Here is a 26,989-nt window from a genome sequence, read left to right as displayed (position 1 = left end):
CTTTCGCGAGAGGTCCGATCGTGCCTCCTCGGAAAAGGAAAAAGAACACGTTTTCTCTTCTTTTTTTTTCTTCCGCGAGAGGCACGGTTGTGATTTCGCGAGAGGCGCGGGCGTACCTCTTTTGAAAAGGGAAAAAACCCGTGCTCCTGGTTCGGTTTTTTCATCCGATTTTTTTCGTCCGGTTTTTTCGTGAAAAAAAATTCTCAAAATCTATCAACATGGGATCTAGTTTTAAAGATCTTGACGCGAGGATTCCAACGGTGAAAACGGTTCGAGATTTGGACGCACGGTTTAAGAGATAAAACGTTTTGAATAAACGGATCTACGAAAAAAGGGAAAACTCGCAGGTTGCAACAAGTGGCGCACATGCAATGCGCCACTTGTCACAACCTGAGGAGGTGGGAGTGACATTTGCAATGAGTACTCCTCAATTAGTGATTTCAATAAATATATGAGTGGCTTGCAGGCTTTGAAAAATTCCCTCATGGGCTATATTCCCTATTGAATGTCCTATTTGCGCTGTGTACGAGATGGGCAACGTACTAAACTCCGGCCAATAGCCCATGTAATTGCTGCGAGAAGGCCTGGTCGCGTTAGAACGATTGAAATGTTTAGATAAGCCTTGTGGGCCCATGTGCACGTCAGGGCTGTGGCCGGCCTTTCCCTTCCGTGCATCGGCGACCACTTCGCTAGTTTACTGCAGCGTGGGGAGTGGATCTCCGGCGAGCGCGAGACGAGCTCCGATGGCGAGCGGAGGCGGATACGCCTGGGCCCTCGCGGCGGGCCTCAACGCCGCGCTCGCCGCCATCTCCGCCAAGTTCTTCGCTCCCACGGTACCGAACCAACCCTCTCTCCTTTCTCTCCGATCTGAACTTCTTCTCGCCTTACCTGCGAGTCTGCAGCCCCCTTAATTTAGGTTGCTCCAGCCTCCCGGATGGTACATGAATCTCCGAAATGGCTGTGCCGCGTTACTCAGTTAGCGAATTCGATAGCGGATGTAGGCCTGTGACCTTATAACTGGTAGAAGCAAGACTGAATTCGAGTTGAAATCGCGATTTATTTCATGGTGAAATTACTCCCTGTCTCTCAAGAAATGAAGAGAACACTCATCAGTGTTGACTAGCATAACATGAAGGGTACAGTAGCTTGGGATCAGCACTTAAAGGGTTCAATTTCTCCTAGATTGAGATCAGTGCTGCCTGCTTGAATTTTTTGACAAAATTTCCCCTGCTTCGGAACACAGGTCTGACAATGACTGTCACTGACTATGATCTTGCCTTGCTCAGTTGCTGAAATACGGCATGGTGATACTTTTCAACGTGACAATGTGGGGGTGCTACGTGAACAGCCTCAAAGCTTTGTCGTCCCTCCAGGCAACGGTCACCAACTTCGCCGCCAACTTCATCTCGTCAGGTCTTGCAGGGTATTTCCTGTTTCAGGAGCCTCTGCCTTCCAAGGTAGTAGTTTAACAATTTTGCATTTTCTCATTTCTGTAACGGCAGTAGTGCATGTTAAAGGAAGCTTTTAATTATATTTTCGTTGGTTTGTTATCTCCGTCAAAATTAGCATTTTCTTAAGTTTGTTGAACAACTTGCTTCTTGCTCAATAGGAGTTAGGAGTTCCATAACACAAAGAAAAATCCAGCATTGATGACCTAATTTTGCTTCATCATGGAGTAGTTCTTACTGACTACATACATAAATGCTGCTAAATTTTGACAGATTCGGTTACTTAATTTTGCTCATTTTTGGACTTGTTTTCTCACTTAACTGCACCCAGCCTTTTAACTTGGAGCTATGTCCATACAGTGGTTTGCAGGTGCCAGTCTGATCATTCTTGGTGTGTTCATCCTCAGCAAATCAAGCATTGAGGAGAAAGTGAACTCTGATTGATTGGGAGTTGCTACAAGTCTGTTAGCTGGGGCATAAATTTTTGAGCTTATGCCACTATTTCCAGTGGATGTTTGCTCGTCCTGATGCAATGCTAAACATCCGAAAATAATGTGTGCATTTGGTCTCAGCTCATCCACTATCATGTACACTAGTACGGTTTGAGATCCAGCACCCAATTTGTAATTTGTAGGTAAGTGAGCACACGATGTAGGAGTTGCTTGCTTTGGTTTTTTCCACGGGGAGGGCATTTCAAACTGCTGTAGCATTGTCGGTGGATCTATATTTTGCATTTCTCTTGTTGTAATTTTGTGACATCACAATTAAGCTGATCACATACTATTTCTAGTTTATCTATTGTCTAGCTGGCGCCGTCACATCTGATGCTGTGTAGGGTTTTCCATGATGAAACAATACAAGTTTATGGTAAAAGCAGCCATCCATCCATCATTTGCTAGGTACGTCCTGATCAGCCATAGCCAATACGAACAACAGGTTGATAGATATTCTGGATGCTATTTCAAATCTGGGAAAACTGCTGTAGGTACTGCTGTAAAGACAATTAGCTTTTCAGTTGCTGTGCCCGATGTGTTAGCATGTGTCTTTAGCATTGCAAGATCCCTTTCCACAGTGTCTCCTGACGGACTGTTCATGTTGCTCCGGTACGAGAATCATTCATCAGGTACACCGTCGATGGCAGCTTTGCATTCGCTGCGGCCTCCCTGAGACAGCAACATATATTTTTTTGGTATCAACATCTTGTGTGTTCGTTTAGCCGTTCCATTCATCTACAGGAGAATGTGTTCCGCAGTTTGCTGATAGGTGAAGTTTTGTCATCAGTACGAGCGACAGCATCAATGTCAGTGAGGAAGTTCATGTGTGGTCAAAATACCATGTATGGCATTGGTCAAAATTGGCAGTTTTTTTAGTTTTTTCAGCAACTTGCTTCCTGGTAAGAGTGGTAATATCCATAGCATAATGAGTATTCATTGCTGACAGTAAAGATAAATTTGATGGCTTGCTTTTGCTTAATTTTGTAGTTCTTATTTTTTTTTATAGCGCTGACTTTTAAGATAAATGTTGCTGAATTTTGTACTGGGTTAGTTATTTAGTTTTGTGAAATTTTGGAAACTGTTTTTTTTTTTACTTCGCTGCACTTGTTTTTTTGACCTGGAAGCTTTTTTCTGAGAAAATTTGACTTGAGAGACTTTTCTTAGAAAATTTGCCCTTTTTTGCGGGGTTAGAAAATGTGCCTTGGAGCTGTATCCATACAGTGGTTTGCAAGTGCCAGTCTGATCATTCTTGGTGTTTTTATCCTCAGCGGACCAAGTGTTGAGAACAAACCAAACCCTGATTTGGTGGGAAATTTCTGACACAGAGTGTTTGTTGTACGGTAATCAGTGTCAGCTTATGAATTCGTCTGTTCTAATGCTATGCCAAGATTTTGGCCATAAGTTGACCATTTGGTCAGTACACTGTCAATTATGTTTTGTCACTTCAGCTCAATTACTAATAACTGTAACTGATACACCCGCCGGGTGCCCCTGGAGGTGAGATCCATCACAAGTGTCATAAATTGTACGGTAAGTATGAATAAGCGCACATCTAAGAATTGCTTGCTTTATTTCACGAGGATGGCATTCAAACTGCCGTAGTAGTATGAAGGACCTTTTTTTTTCATTTCTCCCATGGTAAATTTGTGGCATCACAGTTAAGCTTGTCTCTTACTATCGCTGGTCATCTATGGTCTCGCTGGCGCCACAACATCTGTTGCTATGCAGGGTGCTCCCTGTCCCTGATGGCTGATGAAGCAATGTAATACTCCATCCGTTCCTAAATATAAGTATTTCTAGAGATTTCAAATGAACTACCCCATACGGATGTATATAGACATATTTTAGAGTGTAGATTCACTCATTTTTCTCCGTATGTAGTCACTTGTTGAAATATCTAAAAAGACAAATATTTAGGAAGGGAGGGAGTAGCTTGTAGACATGGTAGAAGCAGCCGTCCATCCATCATTTGGTATTTGGTAATGCTAGGTACGTCCTGATCAACCAGTCCTGGCCTTAGCACCTCCATAGCCAATACGGACAACAGTTTGATGGATATCCTGAATGCTACTGGAAGATTTGCTGCAGGTATGTGTGGCCGATGTCTTTAGCACCATTACAAGATCCCTTTCCACAGTGGCTCCTGACCGTTCATGTTCGTCCGGTACGAGAATCAATCCTTCGTCGGGTGCGCCATCCGTCGACAGGGGCACGGCCTCTAGGAGACAGCAACGTCTTGCGTGCTCGTCTAGCCGTTCCATTCGTGTGCAGGAGAATGTGCTCTGCAGTTTTCTGATGGCTGAACGTTCGTTGTCATTACGGGCGACAGCATCATTGTCGGTGAGGAAGTTTATGCGCGGCCGTGGGGATGTTACGATCGGCTTCCTTGTGAAGCAGCTGGGGATAAAATTAGGAGAGAACCATCCTAGCGGGAGAACTCAAACATAAGATTGAAATGCTGATGACATCGTCGAGAATCAAGATGCCGATGCTGGCCTGTGGCTTCAGCGTGAAGTCTGTCTGTACGAGTACTATGTTACCTGAAACTGGTATTGCTTCCTGCAGAGGATAAGCGTTGTCATAGGAAAGGAAGAGAGGAGCACATGTGTCTCGTTTGAGCAGCCTTTTGGGAGGATGGTTGTAACGTCGCCATGGCAAGCAGCATGGACCGCCACTTATGAGGCGTGTTTGGTTACATTGCCGATCCAGCCTGGCCCGGCGAGCCTGGCTCTATTGAGCCAGTTTAAGGGGATGCAGGCCAAAAAAAACCAGATGCACATAGTTTGGTTGCCTGCATGCCCTTAGTTGCATGAGACAACCATTTTCGACCCGGCGTTTGGTTGTCCGCATTGCATTAGGCGTACATATGACATGGTGTTTGGTTGCAACCTGCATAAGGTGTTGTCACCACTTCTAACTAGTGGTGAGCTTATCACACAGAATCTAAACATGTAGTGGCATCTACTTAAACAAATGACAGTTCAAATTATTAAGAGCCATTGGCTAAATAGGGATAGTTTATCGGTGCTACCAGATCTGCCTCTTCCTCTCCTCTGCTTCTGCTTCTGCTTCTGCTACTGCTGTTGCTTCTTGTTCTTCTTCCATCTTCTTCAAATCCTGCACTGACCTCTGTTAAGCCACATCGCCTCTGCCCACTCCAACCTTTTGTTCTTCCAAGCGTCATTATCAAATGCCTCCACACCATGGCCGGAGCTAACAACATCGTCAGGCTCGACATCTTCCTCCTCAGGCACGTGTTCATCAAAGCCCCACTGGAGGATCCAGTTATGCAGAATGCAACAAGCAAGAACTAGCTTAACCTGAGTGGAGTATGGGTGGAATGGCTTCTGATCCAGGATCTTAAACCTATTCTTCAGAGCTTCAAATGCCCTCTCAACAGTTACTCTAAGGCTGGAGTGTCTGAGATTAAACAGCTCCTGTGCAGTCCTAGGATAGTTCCTACCAAAGAACTCGTTGAGATGGTACCTTGTTTTCCTGAAGGGTGGAAGAATACCCGGCCGACATGCATAGCCAGCATCTCCAAGGTAGAACTTGCCGTCGGGGATGTTGATCCCATCAGGTCGACTCATGCTGTCAGTGAGAATTTTAGCATCATGCGCCGACCCCTCCCAGCCAGCCAACACATATGTGAACTTCAGATCAAAGTCAATAGCAGCAAGCACATTCTGACTTGTGTAGTGCTTCCTCCCCCTGTATGCTGCAGACTGTGACCTAGGAACTCTGGCAGTGACATGAGTACCATCTATTGCCCCAATGCAATCCTGAAAATGGCATCACAAGTCTGTGTTAGTGCTCAACTTAAACAATACAAGCATATCAAGCCATGAAAAGTATATATTGTCAATGCTCACCTTGAAGTATGGATACCATCTTGGGCTTCCGCGAATCTTGGGTGGAGTCTGACCAGATGGTCTCCTAATCATCTCTCCTCTAAGCTCCCCAATAGCATAAAGCACTTGCTTGAAGTACCTAGAGATGGTCTCCATTGATCTCCTGAACGTGTTGTGAATGACCCTGAACCTCTGGTTATGGCCAACAACATGGAGGAACATGGCCACTTGCTCTTCGACACTGGTGTTGATGCTATCTTGTAGCAGCCCCCTGCTCCTGAAGGTCTCGACAAGCCTGGCAAATGGTGCTCTTTTCATTCTAAGCATCCACAGAGCCTCGACGTCATTGCAGTTGTAGATGTAGTTCAGATTTTGGATCCTCTCCTGTTCCCGGGGAAACAATGGACCATAGCGGATCAAAGGTCTCCCAGCACGACGAACAGCTCTCTGGTGCATCAACATGACCCATGCCTGAATCACACTAATCAGTGCTGCTGCCTGGATTATCAGCCTCATCCGTAAGTCCATAACCTAGTCGACATCGACGGTTCGTTCAGTGGGAAATCGATCCTACACCTAGCTTAACGGCTTAACCACTGAGCTAACAAAGGGGGGAGGGGTGCTGCTTACCGGCATTGGAGACGAGGACGGCTTAGGGGAGCCATGGCACAGACTAGGTCGACCAGACGGTGGCCAACAGCAAGGGGAGCACCAGATTCGCCGCAAACGCCGCTGCCTCTTCCTCCTCCTCCGCCGCCGCCTATACCGCAGATCTGAAATCGCAGTCGCTGCCGGTGGTGAGACAGTAGGGAAGAAAGGGGGCCAGTGGCTATGGGTGAGCGAGTGAAAGGGGGGTGAGGCTAATTTGGCGCCGGGACGGCGCGCCAGATTTCCATCTCCCGCCATCCTCCCTCGCCCTCGCCTCGCTCCCGCCCGTGCGACCTCACGCCGCACTCAGCCTGGCTCGCGAGAAACTGCCAATCCGAGCGTTTCCAACGAGCCAGGCTCTGGGCTGCTTTGAGAAGCGTGTGATGCAGGCCCAACAGGAAAACCAGGCAACCAAACAGGCCTCTCCCTTCCCGCGCGGGCCTGGTTGGGCTCGATGCGGGCAACCAAACACGCCGATGTTGACTCACACAGTGCAGCATTTTCTTTTTCTTTTTCGAGAGCAACACAGTGCAGCGTGTTCTTGAAGAAAATATTCCCAAAACAAACAGGGGTAGGACCGGCCCGGCCCGGCTGGGATTCTCGGCGGATAGGACGGAGAGCTCGGAAACTTTGATTCAGGGTTTTTGCTTTGTTTGATGAGGATCGCGATCGGGAATACTACTGTATTGATGGATGATGGATGCGATGCAATGCAAAATCCAGAGACGCACGAGCACGCGCCTGCACCTCCCGCCCGCGTGAATCAACCAGACACGGACGGACGGACCTTGCAGCGGCACCGGCACATCACCCACAATCATTTTGAGTCCACGATCGCCGGCGGTGAAATCAGTCACTTGCTCGGAGTTTTAGGGAGGGCGAGGACACCTCTAAGGGAGACTGATGACGATGACTTCTGCGTGCTATCTTGAATTGGCCCACTTTTCGAGGAGTGGTGTGCGTGTGCTTTCTTACGTGTTCCGATCAACAGTTGTGATGGTGCTCCCTATCCCTGATGGCTGATTAAGCAATGTAGCTTGTAGGCACGGTAGAAGTAGCCATCCATCCATCATTTGGTAATGTTAGGTACGTTCTAATTAACCAGCCCTGGCCTTAGCACCTCCATAGCCAATATGAACAACAGTTAACGATAAAAGGGTTTTTTCCGCTTTATATATTATAAAGCAACCATTCAATACATCCAGCTCGCTGGGGCCACAACACAAATAAGCCCAAAAGAAAAGAAAAAAGAGAAAGGAAAGAGAAACAAATGCCGACACCGGTAGATCAACAAAGCGAAGAAGACCGGCAACCGCTGCACCCTCCGGAGAAGTACCACCGCGTTCCTAGCATTCCGAAGCGTCGTGTACGAAGCAACACCTTCAAGAAGGAATGCGACGGCGCCGCCGCTGTTGCCTGAACAAATCCTAGGGTTTCCCCCGGTACGCGGAGGGCAGTGGGGAAGGGGTATACCCGACGCCCTTCAGGAAGGTCCGGCGGCACCTGCAGGCGTCACCGCGTGGGTGCCGGACGAGTCGCCAGGAATTTCTCCCGACCCAAAACAACCACCGCCACCCCAGACACTCCATAATGCACCACCCAATCGCGCCCACCAGCCTGTGCCACCATGGTCATCGAACCAACATCGTTGTCTCAGTAGGGCCGCCAACACAAGACCTGGAGGGAGGGAAAGGAGACAACAGCCAAGGGAGCAACCACAACTCGACCGGCGGGAGGGGACAACCTCCACCGCCCTCGCGGAGCCGACCGGACGCAGCAACAAGGACCTGCCAGGCCCCGACGGCCCTGCCGGATCCAAATGGGTCCGGACAGTCCCTGTCCCCACAATGCAGCACGCCGGCCGACGAAGCCTTCACTGCCCGCAGACCACCGGCACCTCGCCACCACCACCAAGGAGCATGGCCGCCGCGCGCCAAGGCGCCGGCCGGTCCCAACCCAGATGAGGCCCAAAAGGGCTCAGATCTAGTCCGAGCGGGCGCCGCCAACCACGAGCGCCACCGCCCCGCCCCACGACTAACGGCCGCGCCGCCGCATCAAGGGCACCCGTGGCTTGCAGGATCGCCGCCAACCCACCCGCCGGGAAAAGCCGGCCCGTCGCCGCCAGCGCCGCACGGGCAGGGGGGACGGCGGGGCTACCGGAAGATCTGCTGTAGGTATGCTGCAACGATCACTAGCTTTACAGTATCTGTGGTCGATGTCTTTAGCACCATTACAAGATCCCTTTCCACAGTGGCTCCTGAAGGACAGTTCATGTTCATCCGGTACGATAATCAATCCTTCGTCAGGTGCGCCGTCGACGGGGAACGGCCTCCATTAGACTGCGATGTATCCGTTTGGTAGTATCATCAGCAGCCTCTTGCGTGCTCGTTTAGCCGCTCCATTCGTCCACAGGAGAATGTGCTCTGCAGTTTTCTGATGGCTGAAGTTTCGTTATCAGTACGGGCGACAGCATCACTGTCGGTGAAGAAGTTTGTGTGCGGTCGTGCTATCAGCCGGTGAATCTTACGATCAGCTTCTTTGTGAAGCAGCTGGGGAAAATTTACTCCGCGAGAGAGAGAACCTTGCCGTGGAAAAAACTGTGAAGATGAGATTTCAGATGGTGATAGTAGCAACTTGGAGAATCAAGGTGCGGATGCTGGCTTCAGCGTGAAGCCTGTGCGAGTATCGATCTTACCTGAAACTGGTATATCTGAACACCGATCGAGTCCCAGGGATAGGCGTTTTTTGCAGCCAGAAACGTGGGAAAGGAGGCCTGGAGAGGAGCACATGCGTCTCATTTGAGCAGCCTTTTGGGACGGCGGCATGGATCGCCACTTATGTTGACTCGCACAGTGCGGCGTGTTTTTGAAGAAAATATTCCCATGACAAACCGGGGTAGGCCCGGCTGGGATTCTCGGCGGATAGGACAGAGAGCTGGCCGACTTTGATTCCGAGGATTAGTCCAGGGACCCGCGGCGACGCCAGGATTTTTGTTTTCTTTGATGAGGATCGCGATCGGGAATACTACTGTACTGACGGATGATGGATGCGATGCAATGCATGATCCAGAGACGCACGAGCACACGCCCGCACCTCCTGCCCGTGTGAATCAACCAGACACGGACGGACCTCGCAGTGCACTGGCACCGGCACACCGCCCGCCCATCATGTGTTGTGCGGGACGCATCCGACACGGCACGACAAGCGTCCGTCCCGGCCCAGCCCTGGTGCATGGCGCCGGCCCGCCGGACACCTGGCCTGGCTGGACCGACGACCGGACAAACCAAGGTCATCGTCGTCGTCGTCGCCTCTGGTCCTAGGAAAGCAAGCAACACGGCAGAGTTATTAGCCGGAAACAGCGGGCGCTGAGCTTTCGCTTGGGCGAGCTGGAGCGTGTGCTCACCGACCGGAAACGGCCACGGCCACGGGCCGGGCAGCTGGCGGGCATGCGATGGGCTCGGGTTGGTTAACTCCGACGTGGAGAGCAGTAAATAAATACGACGCGTCGTGAAGGAGAAGGAAACGGCGCCTTTCCGGCCCTCGGAGTCGCCATCACCAGATAACCCCGGCTGGGCCTCGGCCGCCCACTTCCCCCCTCCCCCGCCCGCGCCGCGCCAGTATATTCACTCGCCGCGCTCTCCCTCCTCCGCCCTCAGACGCGCGCGCACGCATAGGAGGAGCAGACCCCGCAATGGCGCTGCAGCAAGGATCGTCGCATGGCTCCAAGGCCGCCGACGGAGCCGTCATGGCGGCCATGGAGACGGGCCGAGGAGTAGGGCGGCGGTCGACGGAGGCGGGGTGGGCGTGGTCGTGGGCGTGCTGCGCCGTGGCGGCGGGCGTGGCGGCGGTGGGGCTGGCGGGGGCCGGCGTCCTGGTGTGGTGGGCGGTGGTGTTCCACCCGGCGCGGGAGCAGCTCTGGATGGTGCCCGTCGGCCTCGTCCTCCTCGGCACCCCGCTCGTCGCCTGGCTCTCCCTCTTCGCCTCCGGCGCGTGCCGCCGCCTCGGGACCAACCACCACCACCACCACCACCCGCCGCCGGCCGAGCGATGAGACACGCACGATCCCGTCTCGGCAGCTCCGTGGGCGCGCATCGATCAGTGTTTCATTCGGTCCCGATTCTTGATCCTGGCTGTAAATCAAACCTTCTTGCGTTTCTTTCGGTCGCGCTAGCAGCGGCAGCCATGTTAGCATAGCTTCTAGTAGTACTCTGTTGTTGGTGTTTCTTGTCGTTTAAGATGATCGGAATGTAAGCAACAGTTGCCACTACCTTAGTGCCGATCTCTCTGCCTAGTATTCGGTTGGCAGGCCCGCAGATTAGTTGGATAAGTACGTACGTACGTGCAATTTTTGTGTACAAAGAAAAGGGTTTCCGTAGCCCCGCAGATTATTCTACTCCGAGGCATACGTGGTAGGAGTAAATTCTCCTCCTCATAGACTGAGTGAGTGGCTGACAGTGATTCGGCAGTCGGTCAGACAGTCTACTCAGGCTCAGTTATGACTGACACGGTGCTAAATATATACTGAAGTGTACAGTGGAAGATTCGACTCTGAAGTATTTTTACATTAGCTTGCATTCCAGAACGCCACGGCCGGGGCAGAAGCTGTTTTTTTTTTACCGGCCATTAAGCCATAGATCATGGCTTAATGGCGATCGACCTCCCCCACGTACACATGCAGTCCGTCTTCCAGAAGGAGCCTCCCCCATGTACTGCACTGGAGATTTTGCGGACGTAGTGAAGGCCTGATGGCAACTGTTGTGTCGTCGCCTTCAATCATGCACGGCTTGGGCTCCCTCGTCAGTGAGATATCAACCTGGCGAACTCGTGCGTGGCTCAATGCCTGACGCCAATGCCAGTCGGTACGCGCGAGCAAGAGCAAGTGTGTGTGTTGCGTGGGTGCATGGGCTGGTGACGTGCGGCGGTGTAAGAGAAGTCGCGCATGCCTCGTGCTGTCGACGTAGCGTACGCGCCTCTCTGGTCGAAAACGAGAGGACTGGCGATGAGAAGAGAAGAGAAGAGAAGAGGAGTGGTAGCTTTAGCGAGGCCCACGTCCACGGGGCCCTTCTCTTGATGCTGCAACCGGACAAACCTGGAGGAATCTGGCCGCGATCGGAGAATCGCTGCGCCGCTGCTTTTATGTACGGGTTTTTCGAGCGGATACGCTGCTGGATCCTCGCCCACGTGTGCGCCGAGCGCAGACGACTACCGCACGGGAAAGGTTTTTGACCGTCCAACTCGTGGATTTGCATCCAGTTCCCTGCCATGCATGCATGCATCCTCCATGGCGTGCTGCGCGCACTGGATCGAGTACACTACAAAGGCAACGACACGGAGATGCCCGATGGGCGGTAGGGTGCAATAACCAGCGCTCGCTAGCTAGCGGCGAAACTTGCGAGTTCCGATGCCTGGCTAGCCTAGCTAAAGTAGCCGCCTAGCTAGTCCGAACGAAAACCGGTCTGCTCTGGCGGCGTCGAGTCCCGATATATGCGATGATGCCGCTGCGGTCACTCCGTCACGGGCGCGCATACCGGGCTCGCGCGCCCCCGGGGCCGGCGCCACTCGGTGCAGCGTCGACCCGGAAAGCGGCCATGTGGTGTGGTGTGGTGTGCTGACATGACATGGCGGCCTACCTAGCCAGCCGGAGTACGTAGCAAAGTAGGAGTAATAAACCGGGACTAGCTTGCAAGTTGCAACTTGCGTGACCCGACGAAAGCGATCAATTTCCTCTCGTTGAATTGATTCCCTTTCTCTTTCGACGTGTTCATGATTGGATCGAGGCAGGGTTGACCTCTTGCACGAGCGAAATCCGAAAGCACGGCTCAACCGGAGGATCCAACTACTAGGCCCAGTTTAGGTTCTGCCGGATTATGAATACGCATGAACAAGAAGACATGTGATTGACATATCATGTTCATTCGATTTTTATTGGATTGAGCATGTTTGGCTAGCATTAAGAAAAACAAACGTTTTTTTTTTCAAATGGTTTGAATTGATATTGTAATTTTTTTCAAATGGTTTCACCCTTTTCTTTTCGGAAAAAACTTTTTACCTATTCATCTTCAATCATAACAGTACGGCACCCGAAATAATAAATATTTCATGCAATGTCGGCAAGTGAAGTTCGAGCCAACAGTTCGAGTTTCATTGCCAAATTAGGATCCATTAGGAATGTAAATGTGTATAGAACTCAATCCTAAGAATAAAAATACATATAGGCCTCTCGTTTTCCTCCCGTAACCCTAGACGGCTAGGGTGAACTTTCCCCTTCAGGTTTTACCAGCGGGCCCTTAGATTCACCTCCCATCCGCCTGCCACTCCGGCGACCGGTGGCGAGGAGGGAAATATGGTGCCTCTGCTCCAGTTAGTAGATTTGGTTAGGGTTAATTAGTCCTCGCAGGTGCGGTGCTTCTTCTTCGAGTTTGTCTCCCGGACTCCGATCCTCCTCGAGTTCGTTCTAAATGCAGTAGTTGGAGCTCCGGCGTAGATTCCTGCCGGCTCCTTGGGGCGATGAGGTTGGGGTCCCTCGTCTTGTGGCGAGATTTGGTGTCAGGTGCTTCAGATCAATTCAAGAGTTCAACGGCGACGATTGTAGCTCCAAGGCGCAGGTCCTTAGGGACGCATGCACGAAGACTTCCTAGCTGTCATCGACAGGGTCAAACCATCTCCAGTAGGGGAGCGGCGACAACGGTGCGTCGGCTCACGTTCTGCCGGCAGTAGTGGTCGTTCGATGGTCTCGGAATCTCGATGTATTTTTAATATGTTTGAGATGCTTTGTGCTTTCAGTGAATTATATTTTTCGCAAAACATTAACATTAGAAAACTCTTTAAGGATTCAAATTCGCTAAAAATTCTATGAAAAATCCTTTAAATCAATGAAGCCATTGGTCTCCGATCGCATTGACAAATTGAAAATTTTCCAGAAAGTTTTCTGTGAAATTCATGGGTCTTCTCATACCTTTATGCCAGACTTGTTTCTTCCGAATAGAAAACATCTTTTTTTAGAGAAAAAGGGCTCTCGGCCCCGGCTCCACTTGTATTACCAAATGAAACCCCAGACAGTCATCATCCTGTTACAAGCACGCAGGGAAGTAAACAGCACACACGCTGCCCCAGCAAAAGATTTGTCCCAGCCTCAATAGGCAGAACGCCAAAATACTAAACTACTACAGTTTTAAGAAGCTAGTCTCAAAGAAACTACCAAACCGGCAGAGAAAGAGGAACTGGGAGCTGCAATAGAATATCTCAGAGGAAACCACCCCAGTTCTCCATCAGTGACACGGTTCGCGCAGCATCTCCGAGCACTACAGAAGACCTAGCCAGGGTCTGGCCACATCAGGAGGGGGGGTGCTCGCGCTTCCTGCTCCAGCTTTCTCACCAAGTGTGTCACCCTTTCTTTGACAGGGCGAGAGCATCGAACCATCCAACTGTCTAGCATGATAGCAGTTTTCCTCCACAGCACCTGCATCCCAAGCCAGGGAACATGGTTGAAACAAATGTCGTTACGATACTTCCACAGAGTCGAAAGGACAGCAGAATGTAACAAACAGTCCGCTGAGTGATTTTTATGATTAAACCACCAGGCCAGCATGTCATCAACGGACATTCCGGCTTGTTTATTAGATATATCAAAAATCACTCTCCATAGTTCTATCGCAACAACACAGCCAAAAAATAAATGTTCAATAGATTCAGGTTCACCACAGAAAAGACAAGTATTATCTCCTACATGTTGTCTTTTTTGCAGATTATCTCTTGTTAATAATTTGTTTTTGGCCATAAGCCGGAGAAAGATCTGAATCCTCAGGGGGACATTGATATTCCAAATAACTGGTAAGTTACCCGGCCCAACCCCCCTAAAATTAACAATGTTGTAGAAAAATTTGACAGTGTAGACACCCTTAGCTTCATCTTCCCTGTAATCCAGATTAATATTAATAATGCGACTGCAGAGATCATTCCAATCAGCTAGCATCTTTTGGGTGAAACACCTCCTAAAAATAATTTTAAGGTTAGTGCCATCCCATACTTCACTGATAGAAACATTATGGTCGTTGGCAATTGTGTACAAGTCCCAATATTGGGTAGCAAGGGTGGTATGTCCAATCCATTGACCTTCCCAGAATCTAATGCTGTTGCCATTCCCAACTGTCCAGGAATATCCCATACTAGTGGCTTTAACAGCCCAAAGGATCCCTTTCCAAAAGGGGGAAGCACCATTGCCAGGGCAAGTAAAAATGTTAGGGCTATGAGTTCTATATTTGGCATCAATAATTTGCTTCCAAATCTTGCCCTCGTCCAAGAAATATCTCTTAATCCAGGAAGCTAGAAGGCAAAGATTCATATCAGCAATATTAGGGATACCTAGACCTCCGTGTTGCTTTTGAAGGGTCACATTCCCCCAGGCAGCAAGGTGATTTTTATGATGACCCTCATAACCATCCCAAAAACAGTGAGCTAATTGAGAATTAATTAGTTTTATGGCCCATTTTGGGAATTTAATTATCCCCATCAGGTAGCGAGGAATAGTGGCTAGACAAGGCTTCACTAACGTGAGTCTCTTGCCAGAAGACAGTAATCTCCCCCTCCATCCAGCTCCTCTCTTGATAATTTTATCAACAGTAGGCTGGAGCTCACTTTTTTTTAGTTTTCTGTGATGGAGTGGAGCACCTAAATATTTAATAGGAAACTCACTAATCTTGCAACCAAGGATTTGAGCAAATATATTGGCATCATCCTCATTTATATTAATGGGCACTAGGTCACATTTGTGAAAATTAATTCTCATACCAGATAATTGTTCAAAGCAGGAAAGCAACCATTTAAGGTTTCTAGCATGAGAAGTGTTATTACTGAGAAAAAGTAAAGTGTCATCAGCATATTGCATACTTATGATGCCAGCTGCATTGGAGCTAGGGAAAAGACCTTCAAGGATATTATTTCTTGAGGCTTTAACAAGAATTCTAGTAAAGACATCAGCTACTAGATTGAAAAGCAAAGGGGAATATGGGTCCCCTTGTCTCACCCCTTTACCAGGAACAGAGAAATCACTGTTTCTATTATTAATAGTAACTCCAACAGAGCCTTTATATAGCAGGGATTCAACTTTCCTCATTCATTTAGCACTAAAACCTCTCTTATGCATCATGTCTATCAGAAATTCTCTGTTGATCATGTCATAAGCTTTTTCATAATCTAATTTAAACACAAAATCAGATTGCTTACTGGAGTGAACAAAATGAATAATTTCATGGGCTGCAATTGAAGGAAATATGCCCTAGAGGCAATAATAAAGTCGTTATTTATATTTCCTTATATCATGATAAATGTTTATTATTCATGCTAGAATTGTATTAACCGGAAACTTAGTATATGTGTGAATAACAGACAAACAGAGTGTCACTAGTATGCCTCTACTTGACTAGCTCGTTGAATCAAAGATGGTTAAGTTTCCTAGCCATAGACATGAGTTGTCATTTGATTAACAGTATCACATCATTAGAGAATGATGTGATTGACTTGACCCATTCCGTTAGCTTAGCATTCGATCGTTTAGTATATTGCTATTGCTTTCTTCATGACTTATACATGTTCCTATGACTATGAGATTATGCAACTCCCAAATACCGGAGGAACACTTTGTGTGCTACCAAACGTCACAACGTAACTGGGTGATTATAAAGGTGCTCTACAGGTGTCTTCGATGGTACTTGTTGAGTTGGCATAGATCAAGATTAGTATTTGTCACTCAGATTGTCGGAGAGGTATCTCTGGGCCCTCTCGGTAGTGCACATCACTTTAAGCCTTGCAAGCAATGCAACTAATGAGTTAGTTGCGGGATGATGTATTACGGAACGAGTAAAGAGACTTGCCGGTAACGAGATTGAACTAGGTATTGAGATACCGACGATCGAATCTCGGGCAAGTAACATACCGATGACAAAGGGAACAACGTATGTTGTTATGCGGTTTGACCGATAAAGATCTTCGTAGAATATGTAGGAGCCAATATGAGCATCCAGGTTCCGCTATTGGTTATTGACCGGAGACGAGTCTCGGTCATGTCTACATAGTTCTCGAACCCGTAGGGTCCGCACGCTTAACGTTCGGTGACGATCGGTAATATGAGTTTATTTGTTTTGATGTACCGAAGGTAGTTCGGAGTCCTGGATGAGATCGGGGACATGACGAGGAGTCTCGAAATCGTCGAGACGTAAATATCGATATATTGGACGACTATATTCGGACATCGGAAAGGTTCCGAGTGATTCGGGTATTTTTCGGAGTACCGGAGAGTTACGGTAATTCGCCGGGGAGTATATGGGCCTTATTGGGTTTTAGGGGAAAGAGAGAGGGGAGGCTGCACGCCCCCCCAAGGCTTAGTCCGAATTGGACTAGGGGGAGGGGCGACGCCCCCTCCTTCCTTCTCTTCTCTTTTCCCTTTCCTTCTCTCCTACTCCTACTACATGGAAGGGGGGAATCCTACTCCTGGTGGGAGTAGGACTCCTCCAGGGCGCGCCATAGCTAGGCCGGCCCTCCCCCCTCCTCCACTCCTTTATATACGTGGCCAGGGGGCACCCCATAGACACAACAATTGATCATTGATCTTTTAGCCGTGTGCGGTGCCCCCTCCACCATAATCCACCTCGGTCATATCGTAGCAGTGCTTAGGCGAAGCCCTGCGTCGGTAGCATCATCATCACCATCATCATGCCGTCATGCTGACGGAACTCTCCCTCGGAGCTCTGTTGGATCGGAGTTCATGGGACGTCATCGAGCTGAACGTGTGCTGAACTCGGAGGTGCCATGCATTCGGTACTTGGATCGGTCGGATCGTGAAGACGTACGACTACATCAACCGCGTTGTTCTAATGCTTCCGCTTTCGGTCTACGAGGGTACGTGGACAACACTCTCCCCTCTCGTTGTTATGCATCACCATGATCTTGCGTGTGCGTAGGATTTTTTTTGAAATTACTACGTTACCCAACAGTGGCATCCGAGCCAGGTTTATGCGTAGATGTTATATGCACGAGTAGAACACAAGTGAGTTGTGGGTGATACAAGTCATACTGCTTACCGGCATGTCATACTTTGATCCGGCGGTATTGTTGGATGAAGTGGCTCGGACCGACATTACGCGTACGCTTACGCGAGACTGGTTCTACCGACGTGCTTCGCACACAGGTGGCTGGCGGGTGTCAGTTTCTCTAACTTTAGTTGAACTGAGTGTGACTACGCCCGGTCCTTGTGAAGGTTAAAACAGCACACTTGACGAAAAATCGTTGTGGTTTTTGATGCGTAGGTAAGAACGGTTCTTGCTAAGCCCGTAGCAGCCACGTAAAACTTGCAACAACAAAGTAGAGGACGTCTAACTTGTTTTTGTAGGGCATGTTGTGATGTGATATGGTCAAGACATGATGATACTATAAATTGTTGTATGAGATGATCATGTTTTGTAAAAGTTATCGGCAACTGGCACGAGCCTTATGGTTGTCGCTTTATTGTATGAAATGCAATCGCCATGTAATTGCTTTACTTTATCACTAAGCGGTAGCGATAGTCGTAGAAGCGATAGTTGGCGAGACGACAACGATGCTTCGATGGAGATCAAGGTGTCAAGCCGGTGACGACGGTGATCATGACGGTGCTTTGGAGATGGAGATTAAAGGCACAAGATGATGATGGCCATATCATATCACTTATATTGATTGCGTGTGATGTTTATCTTTTATGCATCTTATTTTGCTTAGATCGACGGTAGCATTATAAGATGATCTCTCACTAAATTTCAAGGTATAAGTGTTCTCCCTGAGTATGCACCGTTGCTACAGTTCTTCGTGCTGAGACACCACGTGATGATCGGGTGTGATAAGCTCTACGTTCACATACAACGGGTGCAAGCCAGTTTTGCACACGCAGAATACTCGGGTTAAACTTGACGAGCCTAGCATATGCAGATATGGCCTCGGAACACTGGAGACCGAAAGGTCGAGCGTGAATCATATAGTAGATATGATCAACATAGTGATGTTCACCATTGAAAACTACTCCATCTCACGTGATGATTGGACATGGTTTAGTTGATATGGATCACGTGATCACTTAGATGATTAGAGGGATGTCTATCTAAGTGGGAGTTCTTAAGTAATATGATTAATTGAACATTAATTTATCATGAACTTAGTCCTGATAGTATTTGCATATCTATGTTGTAGATTAATAGCTCGCGATGTAGTTCCCCGTTTATTTTTTGATATGTTCCTAGAGAAAAATAAGTTGAAAGATGTCAGTAGCAAAGATGCGGACTAGCTCCGTGATCTGAAGATTATCCTCCTTGATGCACAGAAGAATTATGTCCTTGATGCACCGCTAGGTGACAGACCTATTGCAGGAGCATATGCAGACGTTATGAACGTTTGACAAAGCTCGGTATGATGACTACTTGATAGTTTAGTGCACCATGCTTTATGGCTTAGAACCGGGACTTCAAAAATGTTTTGAACGCCATGGAGCATATAAGATGTTCCAAGAGTTGAAATTGGTATTTCATACTCATGCCCGTGTCAAGAGGTATGAGACCTCTGACAGTACTTTGCCTACAAGATGGAGGAGAATAGCTCAACCAATGAGCATGTGCTCAGATTGTCTGGGTACTACAATTGCTTGAATCAAGTGGGAGTTAATCTTCCAGATAAAATAGTGATTGACAGAGTTCTCTAGTCACTATCACCAAGTTACTCGAACTTCGTGATGAACTATAATATGCAAGGGATGATGAAAATGATTCCCGAGCTCTTCGCGATGCTGGAATCGACGAAGGTAGAAATCAAGAAAAACATCAAGTGTTGATGGTTGACAAGACCACTAGTTTCAAGAAAAAGGGCAAAGGGAAGAAGGGGAATTTCAAGAAGAACGGCAAGCAAGTTGCTGCTCAAGTGAAAAAACCCAAGTCCGGACCTAAGCCTGAGACTAAGAGTTTCTACTGCAAAGGGACTGGTCACTGGAAGCGGGACTGCCCCAAGTATTTGGCGGATAAGAAGGATGGCAAAGTGAACAAAGGTATTTTTGATATACATGTTATTGATGTGTACTTTACTAGTGTTTATAGCAACCCCTCAGTATTTGATACTAGTTCAGTTGCTAAGATTAGTAACTCGAAACGGGAGTTGCAGAATGAAGAGACTAGTTAAGGGTGAAGTGACGATGTGTGTTGGAAGTGGTTTCAAGGTTGATAAGATCATCATCGCACACTCCCTATACTTTCGGGATTAGTGTTGAACCTAAACAAATGTTATTTGGTGTTTGCATTGAGCATGAATATGATTTGATCATGTTTATTGCAGTATGGTTATTCATTTAAGTTAGAGAATAATTGCTGTTCTGTTTACATGAATAAAACCTTCTATGGTCATACACCCAATGAAAATGGTTTGTTGGATCTCGATCATAGTGATACACATATTCATAATATTGAAGCCAAAAGATGCAAAGTTAATAATGATAGTGCAACTTATTTGTGGCATTGCCGTTTAGGTCATATTGGTGTAAAGCGCATGAAGAAACTCCATGCTGATGGGCTTTTGGAATCACTTGATTATGAATCACTTGATGCTTGCGAACCATGCCTCAGGGCAAGATGACTAAGACTCCGTTCTCCGGAACAATGGAGCGAGCAACTGACTTATTGGAAATAATACATACCCATGTATGCGGTCCAATGAGTGTTGAGGCTCGCGGCGGGTATCATTATTTTCTGACCTTCACAGATGATTTGAGCAGATATGGGTATATCTACTTGATGAAACACAAAGTCTGAAACACTTGAAAAGTTCAAAGATTTTCAGAGTGAAGTAGAGAATCATCGTAATAAGAAAATAAAGTTTCTACAATCTGATCGTAGAGGCAAATATTTGAGTTACAAGTTTGGCCTTCAATTAAAACAATGTGGAATAGTTTCACAAACTCATGCCAGCTGGAACACCATAGCATAATGGTGTGTCCGAATGTCATAACCGTACTTTATTAGATATGGTGCGATCTATGATGTCTCTTACCGATTTACCACTATCGTTTTGGGGTTATGCATTAGAGACAGCTGCATTCACGTTAAATAGGGCACCATCTAAATCCGTTGAGACGACACCTTATGAACTGTGGTTTGGCAAGAAACCCAAGTTGTCGTTTCTTAAAGTTTGGGGTTGCGATGCTTATGTGAAAAAGTTTCATCCTGATAAGCTCAAACCCAAATCGGAGAAATGTGTCTTCATAGGATACCCAAAGGAGACAGTTGGGTACACCTTCTATCACAGATCCGAAGGCAAGACATTCGTTGCTAAGAATGGACCCTTTCTGGAGAAGGAGTTTTCTTTCGAAAGAAGTGAGTGGGAGGAAAGTAGAACTTGATGAGGTAACTGTACCTGCTCCCTTATTGGAAAGTAGTTCATCACAGAAATCTGTTCCTGTGACTCCTACACCAATTAGTGAGGAAGCTAATGATGATGATCATGTAACTCCAGATCAAGTTACTACCGAACCTCGTAGGTCAACCAGAGTGATATCCGCACCAGAGTGGTACGGTAATCCTGTTCTGGAGGTCATGTTACTTGACCATGACGAATCTACAAACTATGAGGAAGCGATGATGAGCCCAGATTCCGCGAAATGGCTTGAGGCCATGAAATCTGAGATGGGATCCATGTATGAGAACAAAGTGTGGACTTTGGTTGACTTGCCCGTTGATTGGCAAGCCATAGAAAATAAATGGATCTTCAAGAGGAAGACAGACGCTGATAGTAGTGTTACTATCTACGAAGCTAGACTTGTCGAAAAAAGGTTTTTGACAAAGTTCAAGGTGTTGACTATGATGAGATTTTCTCACTCGTAGCGATGCTTAAAGTCTTTCTGAATCATGTTAGCAAACTGCGACATTTTATGAAATCTAGCAAATGGATGTCAAAACTACATTCCTTAATGGATTTCTTAAATAAGAATTGTATATGATGCAACCAAAAGGTTTTGTTGATCCTAAAGGTGATAACAAAATGTGCAAGCTCCAGCGATCCATCTATGGACTGGTGCAAGCATCTCGGAGTTGGAATATACGCTTTGATGAGTTGATCAAAGCATATAGTTTTATACAGACTTGCGGTGAAGCCTGTATTTACAAGAAAGTGAGTGGGAGCACTACAACATTTCTGATAAGTATATGTGAATGACATATTGTTGATCGGAAATAATGTAGAATTTTCGGGAAATCATAAAGGACTATTTGAAAGGAGTTTTTCAAAGAAAGACCTCGGTGAAGCTACTTACATATTGAGCATCAAGATCTATAGAGATAGATCAAGACGCTTGATAAGTTTTTTCAATGAGTACATACCTTGACAAAATTTTGAAGTAGTTCGAAATGGAATAGTCAAAGAAGGAGTTCTTGCCTGTGCTGCAAGGTGTGAAGTTGAGTAAGACTCAAAGCCCGACCACGGCAGAAGATAGAGAGACAATGAAAGTCATTCCCTATGCCTCAGCCATAGGTTCTATAAAGTATGCCATGCTATGTACCAAACCTATTGTATACCCTACACTGAGTTTGGCAAGGGAGTACAATAGTGATCTAGGAGTAGATCACTTGACAGCAGTCAAAATTATCCTTAGTGGAATAAGGATATGTTTCTCGATTATGGAGGTGAAAAAAGGTTCGTCGTAAAGGGTTACGTCGATGCAAGTTTTGACACTGATCCAGATGACTCTAAGTCTCAATCTGGATACATATTGAAAGTGGGAGCAATTATCTAGAGTAGCTCCGTGCAAAGCATTGTTGACATAGAGATTTGCAAAATACATACGGATCTGAATTTGACAGACCCGTTGACTAAACTTCTCTCACAAGCAAAACATGATCACACCTTAATACTCTTTCGGTGTTAATCACATAGCGATGTGAACTAGATTATTGACTCTAGTAAACCCTTTGGGTATTAGTCACATAGAGATGTGAACTAATCACAAAAAGATATGAACTATTGGTGTTAAAATCACATGACAATGTGAACTAGATTATTGACTCTAGTGCAAGTGGGAGACTGAAGGAAATATGCCCTAGAGGCAATAATAAAGTCGTTATTTATATTTGGGATAATTAGATTTATGCCCCTAGTTGTGTCCCACTCGTCTGTTTTACCCCTAATTCCCAAAAGTCACCGGTTCTGTCCAAGTCACTTTGCTCCTCTTATGCTTTTGCCCTTTGACCGTTTGACCGTCAGTTTGAAAACTTCATAACTAATTCATACTGAATCAGAAAAATGCAAATAAGATACCAAAATGTTCAGAAAAACATCACCTATATGTCAGTGTCATTTGCATCCATGAAAAAATGTTGGAAAGTGCACATCCGAGTTTTATCTCTTTTGATACCACCATGAATAGTGAACTCTAAAAAATTCAAAAAAAATCAAAAAAAATATGGTGGCGAAGAACAACAAATGTTCTAAGTGCTTGCCCAGTTTCATTAGGGAACGACATTCGTGGAAGTCGTGGCAAAAAATTAATCTATTTTGGAGTGATGATTGTTTTTTTGCCACGACAGCCACGAATGTTATTCCCTGATGAAACTTGGCAGGCACTTAAAACATTTGTCATTCTTTGCCACCAATTTTTTTTATTTTTTTTTGAACTTTTTTAGATTTTACTATTCATGGTGGTAGCATAAGAGCTAAAACTCGGATGGGCACTTTCCAACACTTTTTTCATGAATGCAAATGACACTGACATATAGGTGATGTTTTTCTGAACATTTTGGTATCTTATTTGCATTTTTCTGATTTAGTATGAATTAGTTATGAAGTTTTCAAACTGATGGTCAAATGGTCAAAGGGCAAAAGCATAATAGGAGCAAAGTGACTTGGACAGAACCAGTGACTTTTGGGAATTAGGGGTAAAACAGACGAGTGGGACACAACTAGGGCATAAATCTAATTATCCCTTTATATTTCCTTATATCATGATAAATGTTTATTATTCATACTAGAATTGTATTAACCGAAAACTTAGTACATGTGTGAATATATAGACAAACAGAGTGTCACTAGTATGCCTCTACTTGACTAGCTCGTTGAATCAAAGATGGTTAAGTTTCCTAGCCATAGACATGAGTTGTCATTTGATTAACGGGATCACATCATTAGAGAATGATGTGATTGACTTGACCCATTCCATTAGCTTAGCATTCGATCGTTTAGTATATTGCTATTGCTTTCTTCATGACTTATACATGTTCCTATGACTATGAGATTATGCAACTCCCGAATACCGGAGGAACACTTTGTGTGCTACCAAACGTCACAACGTAACTGGGTGATTATAAAGGTGCTCTACAGGTGTCTTCGATGGTACTTGTTGAGTTGGCATAGATCAAGATTAGGATTTGTCACTCCGATTGTCGAAGAGGTATCTCTGGGCCCTCTCGATAATGCACATCACTTTAAGCCTTGCAAGCAATGCAACTAATGAGTTAGTTGCGGGATGATGTATTACGGAACGAGTAAAGAGACTTGCCGGTAACGAGATTGAACTAGGTATTGAGATACCGACGATCGAATCTCGGGCAAGTAACATACCGATGACAAATGAAACAATGTATGTTGTTATGCGGTTTGACCGATAAAGATCTTCGTAGAATATGTAGGAGCTAATATGAGCATCCAGGTTCCGCTATTGGTTATTGACCGGAGACGAGTCTCGGTCATGTCTACATAGTTCTCGAACTCGTAGGGTCCGCACGCTTAACGTTCGGTGACGATCAGTAATATGAGTTTATTTGTTTTGATGTACCGAAGGTAGTTTGGAGTCCCGGATGAGATCGGGGACATGACGAGGAGTCTCGAAATGGTCGAAACGTAAAGATCGATATATTGGACGACTATATTCGGACATCGGAAAGGTTCCGAGTGATTTGGGTATTTTTCGGAGTACCGGGGAGTTACGGGAATTCGCCGGGGAGTATATGGGCCTTATTGGGCTTTAGGGGAAAGAGAGAGGGGAGGCTGTGCGCCCCCCAAGGCTTAGTCCGAATTGGACTAGGGGGAGGGGCGGCGCCCCCTCCTTCCTTCTCTTCTCTTTTCCCTTTCCTTCTCTCCTACTCCTACTACATGGAAGGGGGGAATCCTACTCCTGGTGGGAGTAGGACTCCTCCAGGGCGCGCCATAGCTAGGCCGGCCCTTCCTCCTCCTCCACTCCTTTATATACGTGGCCCGGGGCACCCATAGACACAACAATTGATCATTGATCTTTTAGCCGTGTGCGGTGCCCCCTCCACCATAATCCACCTCGGTCATATCGTAGCAGTGCTTAGGCGAAGCCCTGCATCGTGCTGACGGAACTCTCCCTTGAAGCTCTGCTGGATCGGAGTTCGTGGGATGTCATCGAGCTGAACGTGTGCTGAACTCGGAGGTGCCGTGCGTTCGGTACTTGGATCGGTCGGATCGTGAAGACGTACGACTACATCAACCGCGTTGTTCTAACACTTCCGCTTTCGGTCTATGAGGGTACGTGGACAACACTCTCCCCTCTCGTTGCTATGCATCACCATGATCTTGCGTGTGCGTACGATTTTTTTTGAAATTACTACGTTACCCAACATCAATAATGCTCTCAGCAATAAATCTGCCTTTTATAAAGGCTGTCTGGTTCAGAGAAATTAAGTCCAAATAGGGCCAAACTTATTAGTGGCAATTTAGCAAAAATCTTAAAACTGCAATCGATCATTGCAAGAGGCCTAAACTTCTCCATTCTAGTGGCATCAGCCTCTTTGGGAACTAAAGTAAGTGGGGAGAAGTTGAGTCTAAATAGGTCAGATCTCCTTTCTCCCAATCATGAAACAGAGCAAATAGGTCACCTTTTAATAAGGTCCCAAAATTGCTGATAAAATAAAAAAGGAAAGCCATCTGGCCCAGGAGCTCCTTCAGCATATGAGCCAAACACAGCATCCTTAATTTCTTTTTCAGAGAAAGGGGTGTCTAGGATGCAATTATGTGCATCAGTAATCTTCTCTCCATCTTCCCAAAAGTCATCTTTTAGGTTGATGTTAATTTTATCTTGGAAACCAAATAGTTTTTTGTAGTAATTCTCAGCAATATTCATGATACCTTCAGGGTCAGTTACAGTACCTTCATTTCCTTCAAGTGTCATGATCTGCTTCTTTCTCCTCTTTTGATTAGCTACAACTTTAAGGTAGCCAGCATTTAAGTCTCCTTCTAGTATGTCTCTCTCTCTTGATCTCTGTCTGGCCTTGATTTCTTCTTTCCTCTAGATTTCTTCCAGGTCCCCTGCAATTTTTTTGATCTTTCTGTTAGTGTTGGGAGAAGGAGGATTGGATTCAGAAAAAATATCCAGACAGTTATACTCATCCACCAAGGCTTGTTTGTTCCTGTTCTGCTCGGCCTCATAATTGGCCATCCATCCTTTCATGGCTTTTCTGGAATTTCTAATCTTGAACTGACAGACATCTATTGCCTTTTTAAAAGGGCATTTAGCAGTCCAAGCTTTGATCACAACATCTCTAAACCCATCTACTTCCAAGCACCACTTTTCAAATCTGAAATGCTTGTCTTTTGGAAAGGAGAAAGCACAAGTATTAATAACCAGAGGAGTGTGATCACTCCCTAATCTAGGCAGGGCTTTAAGGTGCACACCAGGGAAAGCAGAGGCCCAATCAGTGGTCATGAAAACTCTATCTAAGGTGGCCATCACCAAATTGTCCTGATTATTGCCCCAAGTGTATTTACTCCCATTAATTTAGAGCTCTAATAAGCCAAATTTATTAATCCAGTCATTAAAGAGATCCATTTTGAGCCCAGTGTTGATTAATAACACCAGTGTTTTTATCACTAGCCTCTCTAATAAGATTAAAATCACCCCCCACCAGGGTGGGCCCTGACCAGTCAGTCAATAGGGTGTGGAGTTCATTAATGAAATCCACTTTAAACTGGTCATAGGCAGAGCCATAAACAGTAATAAGTCTCCAAATAGAGAGATCCTGTTTGTTTTTAAGCAAGCAAGAAATACTGAATTTGTGTAGGTCACATTGGACTAAGTCAAATAGATCTACCTTACATCCAATCAAAACCCCTCCAGCAGTGTTAATTGCAGGGAGCCATTTCCATTGGAAATCAGATCTGGGGTCAAACGCTTCAAGTTGAAGAAGAGTAAATTCTTCTTTCTTGGTCTCAGAAATACAAATAAAATCAGGACTATTGGCTCTAATGAGCTCTTTCAGTTTGTTAATTTTAATGGGGCCATTCAACCCTCTAATGTTCCAAAAAAATACCTATCAGTTAATAATAAAATCAATTTTTCTACTCCCTCTACAGGAGTTAGATCTCCTATTAACCTCAATCCAGGGGGAGTCTGATGTAGGGAGCACATTTATATGTGTCCCCTCCTCTGACTCAACATTACTCCCAGGATTGGTAGCAGTATCACTAAATTCCTCACCAGTAATATCAATACTAGTAGGTAAAAATACAGCAGGATTTTCAGAATTAAATTTAGCAAGTC

General features: G+C 46.3%; 2 protein-coding genes and 1 long non-coding RNA gene across 3 annotated transcripts; all 3 read left to right on the top strand.

The window, feature by feature from the left end:
• The first annotated feature begins 532 nt into the window (after positions 1-532).
• LOC109772157 (uncharacterized) lies at positions 533-2,242 on the top strand. The gene is made up of 3 exons (XM_020330851.4): positions 533-833; positions 1,287-1,457; positions 1,809-2,242. Exons 1-3 carry the CDS (start codon positions 633-635, stop codon positions 1,890-1,892), a joined length of 456 nt encoding a protein of 151 aa, XP_020186440.1. The 5' UTR covers positions 533-632; the 3' UTR covers positions 1,893-2,242.
• Positions 2,243-2,854: 612 nt separating this feature from the next.
• On the top strand, positions 2,855-4,635 carry LOC141021387 (uncharacterized). Its single transcript, XR_012182594.1, has 4 exons — positions 2,855-3,472; positions 3,601-3,704; positions 3,860-3,931; positions 4,031-4,635. It is a non-coding gene; the product is annotated as an uncharacterized lncRNA (long non-coding RNA).
• Positions 4,636-9,955: 5,320 nt separating this feature from the next.
• Positions 9,956-10,708, top strand: LOC109772159 (uncharacterized). The gene has a single exon (XM_020330852.4). The coding sequence runs from the start codon at positions 10,133-10,135 to the stop codon at positions 10,490-10,492; it is 360 nt and encodes a 119-aa protein (XP_020186441.1). The 5' UTR covers positions 9,956-10,132; the 3' UTR covers positions 10,493-10,708.
• Positions 10,709-26,989: the final 16,281 nt, after the last annotated feature.

Source organism: Aegilops tauschii, chromosome 4, assembly GCF_002575655.3.
Source record: "Aegilops tauschii subsp. strangulata cultivar AL8/78 chromosome 4, Aet v6.0, whole genome shotgun sequence".
In the NCBI taxonomy this organism is placed as follows: domain Eukaryota; kingdom Viridiplantae; phylum Streptophyta; class Magnoliopsida; order Poales; family Poaceae; genus Aegilops; species Aegilops tauschii.
This window is presented reverse-complemented; position numbering and strand designations above follow the sequence as displayed.

Coding starts and splice junctions, on each gene's coding strand:
- LOC109772157 (XM_020330851.4), top strand. CDS start 633: ATGTGCACGTCAGGGCTGTGGCCGGCCTTTCCCTTCCGTGCATCGGCG. Junction 834..1,286: donor CCAAGTTCTTCGCTCCCACG/GTACCGAACCAA, acceptor TGCCTTGCTCAG/TTGCTGAAATACGGCATGGT. Junction 1,458..1,808: donor AGGAGCCTCTGCCTTCCAAG/GTAGTAGTTTAA, acceptor ATGTCCATACAG/TGGTTTGCAGGTGCCAGTCT.
- LOC109772159 (XM_020330852.4), top strand. CDS start 10,133: ATGGCGCTGCAGCAAGGATCGTCGCATGGCTCCAAGGCCGCCGACGGA.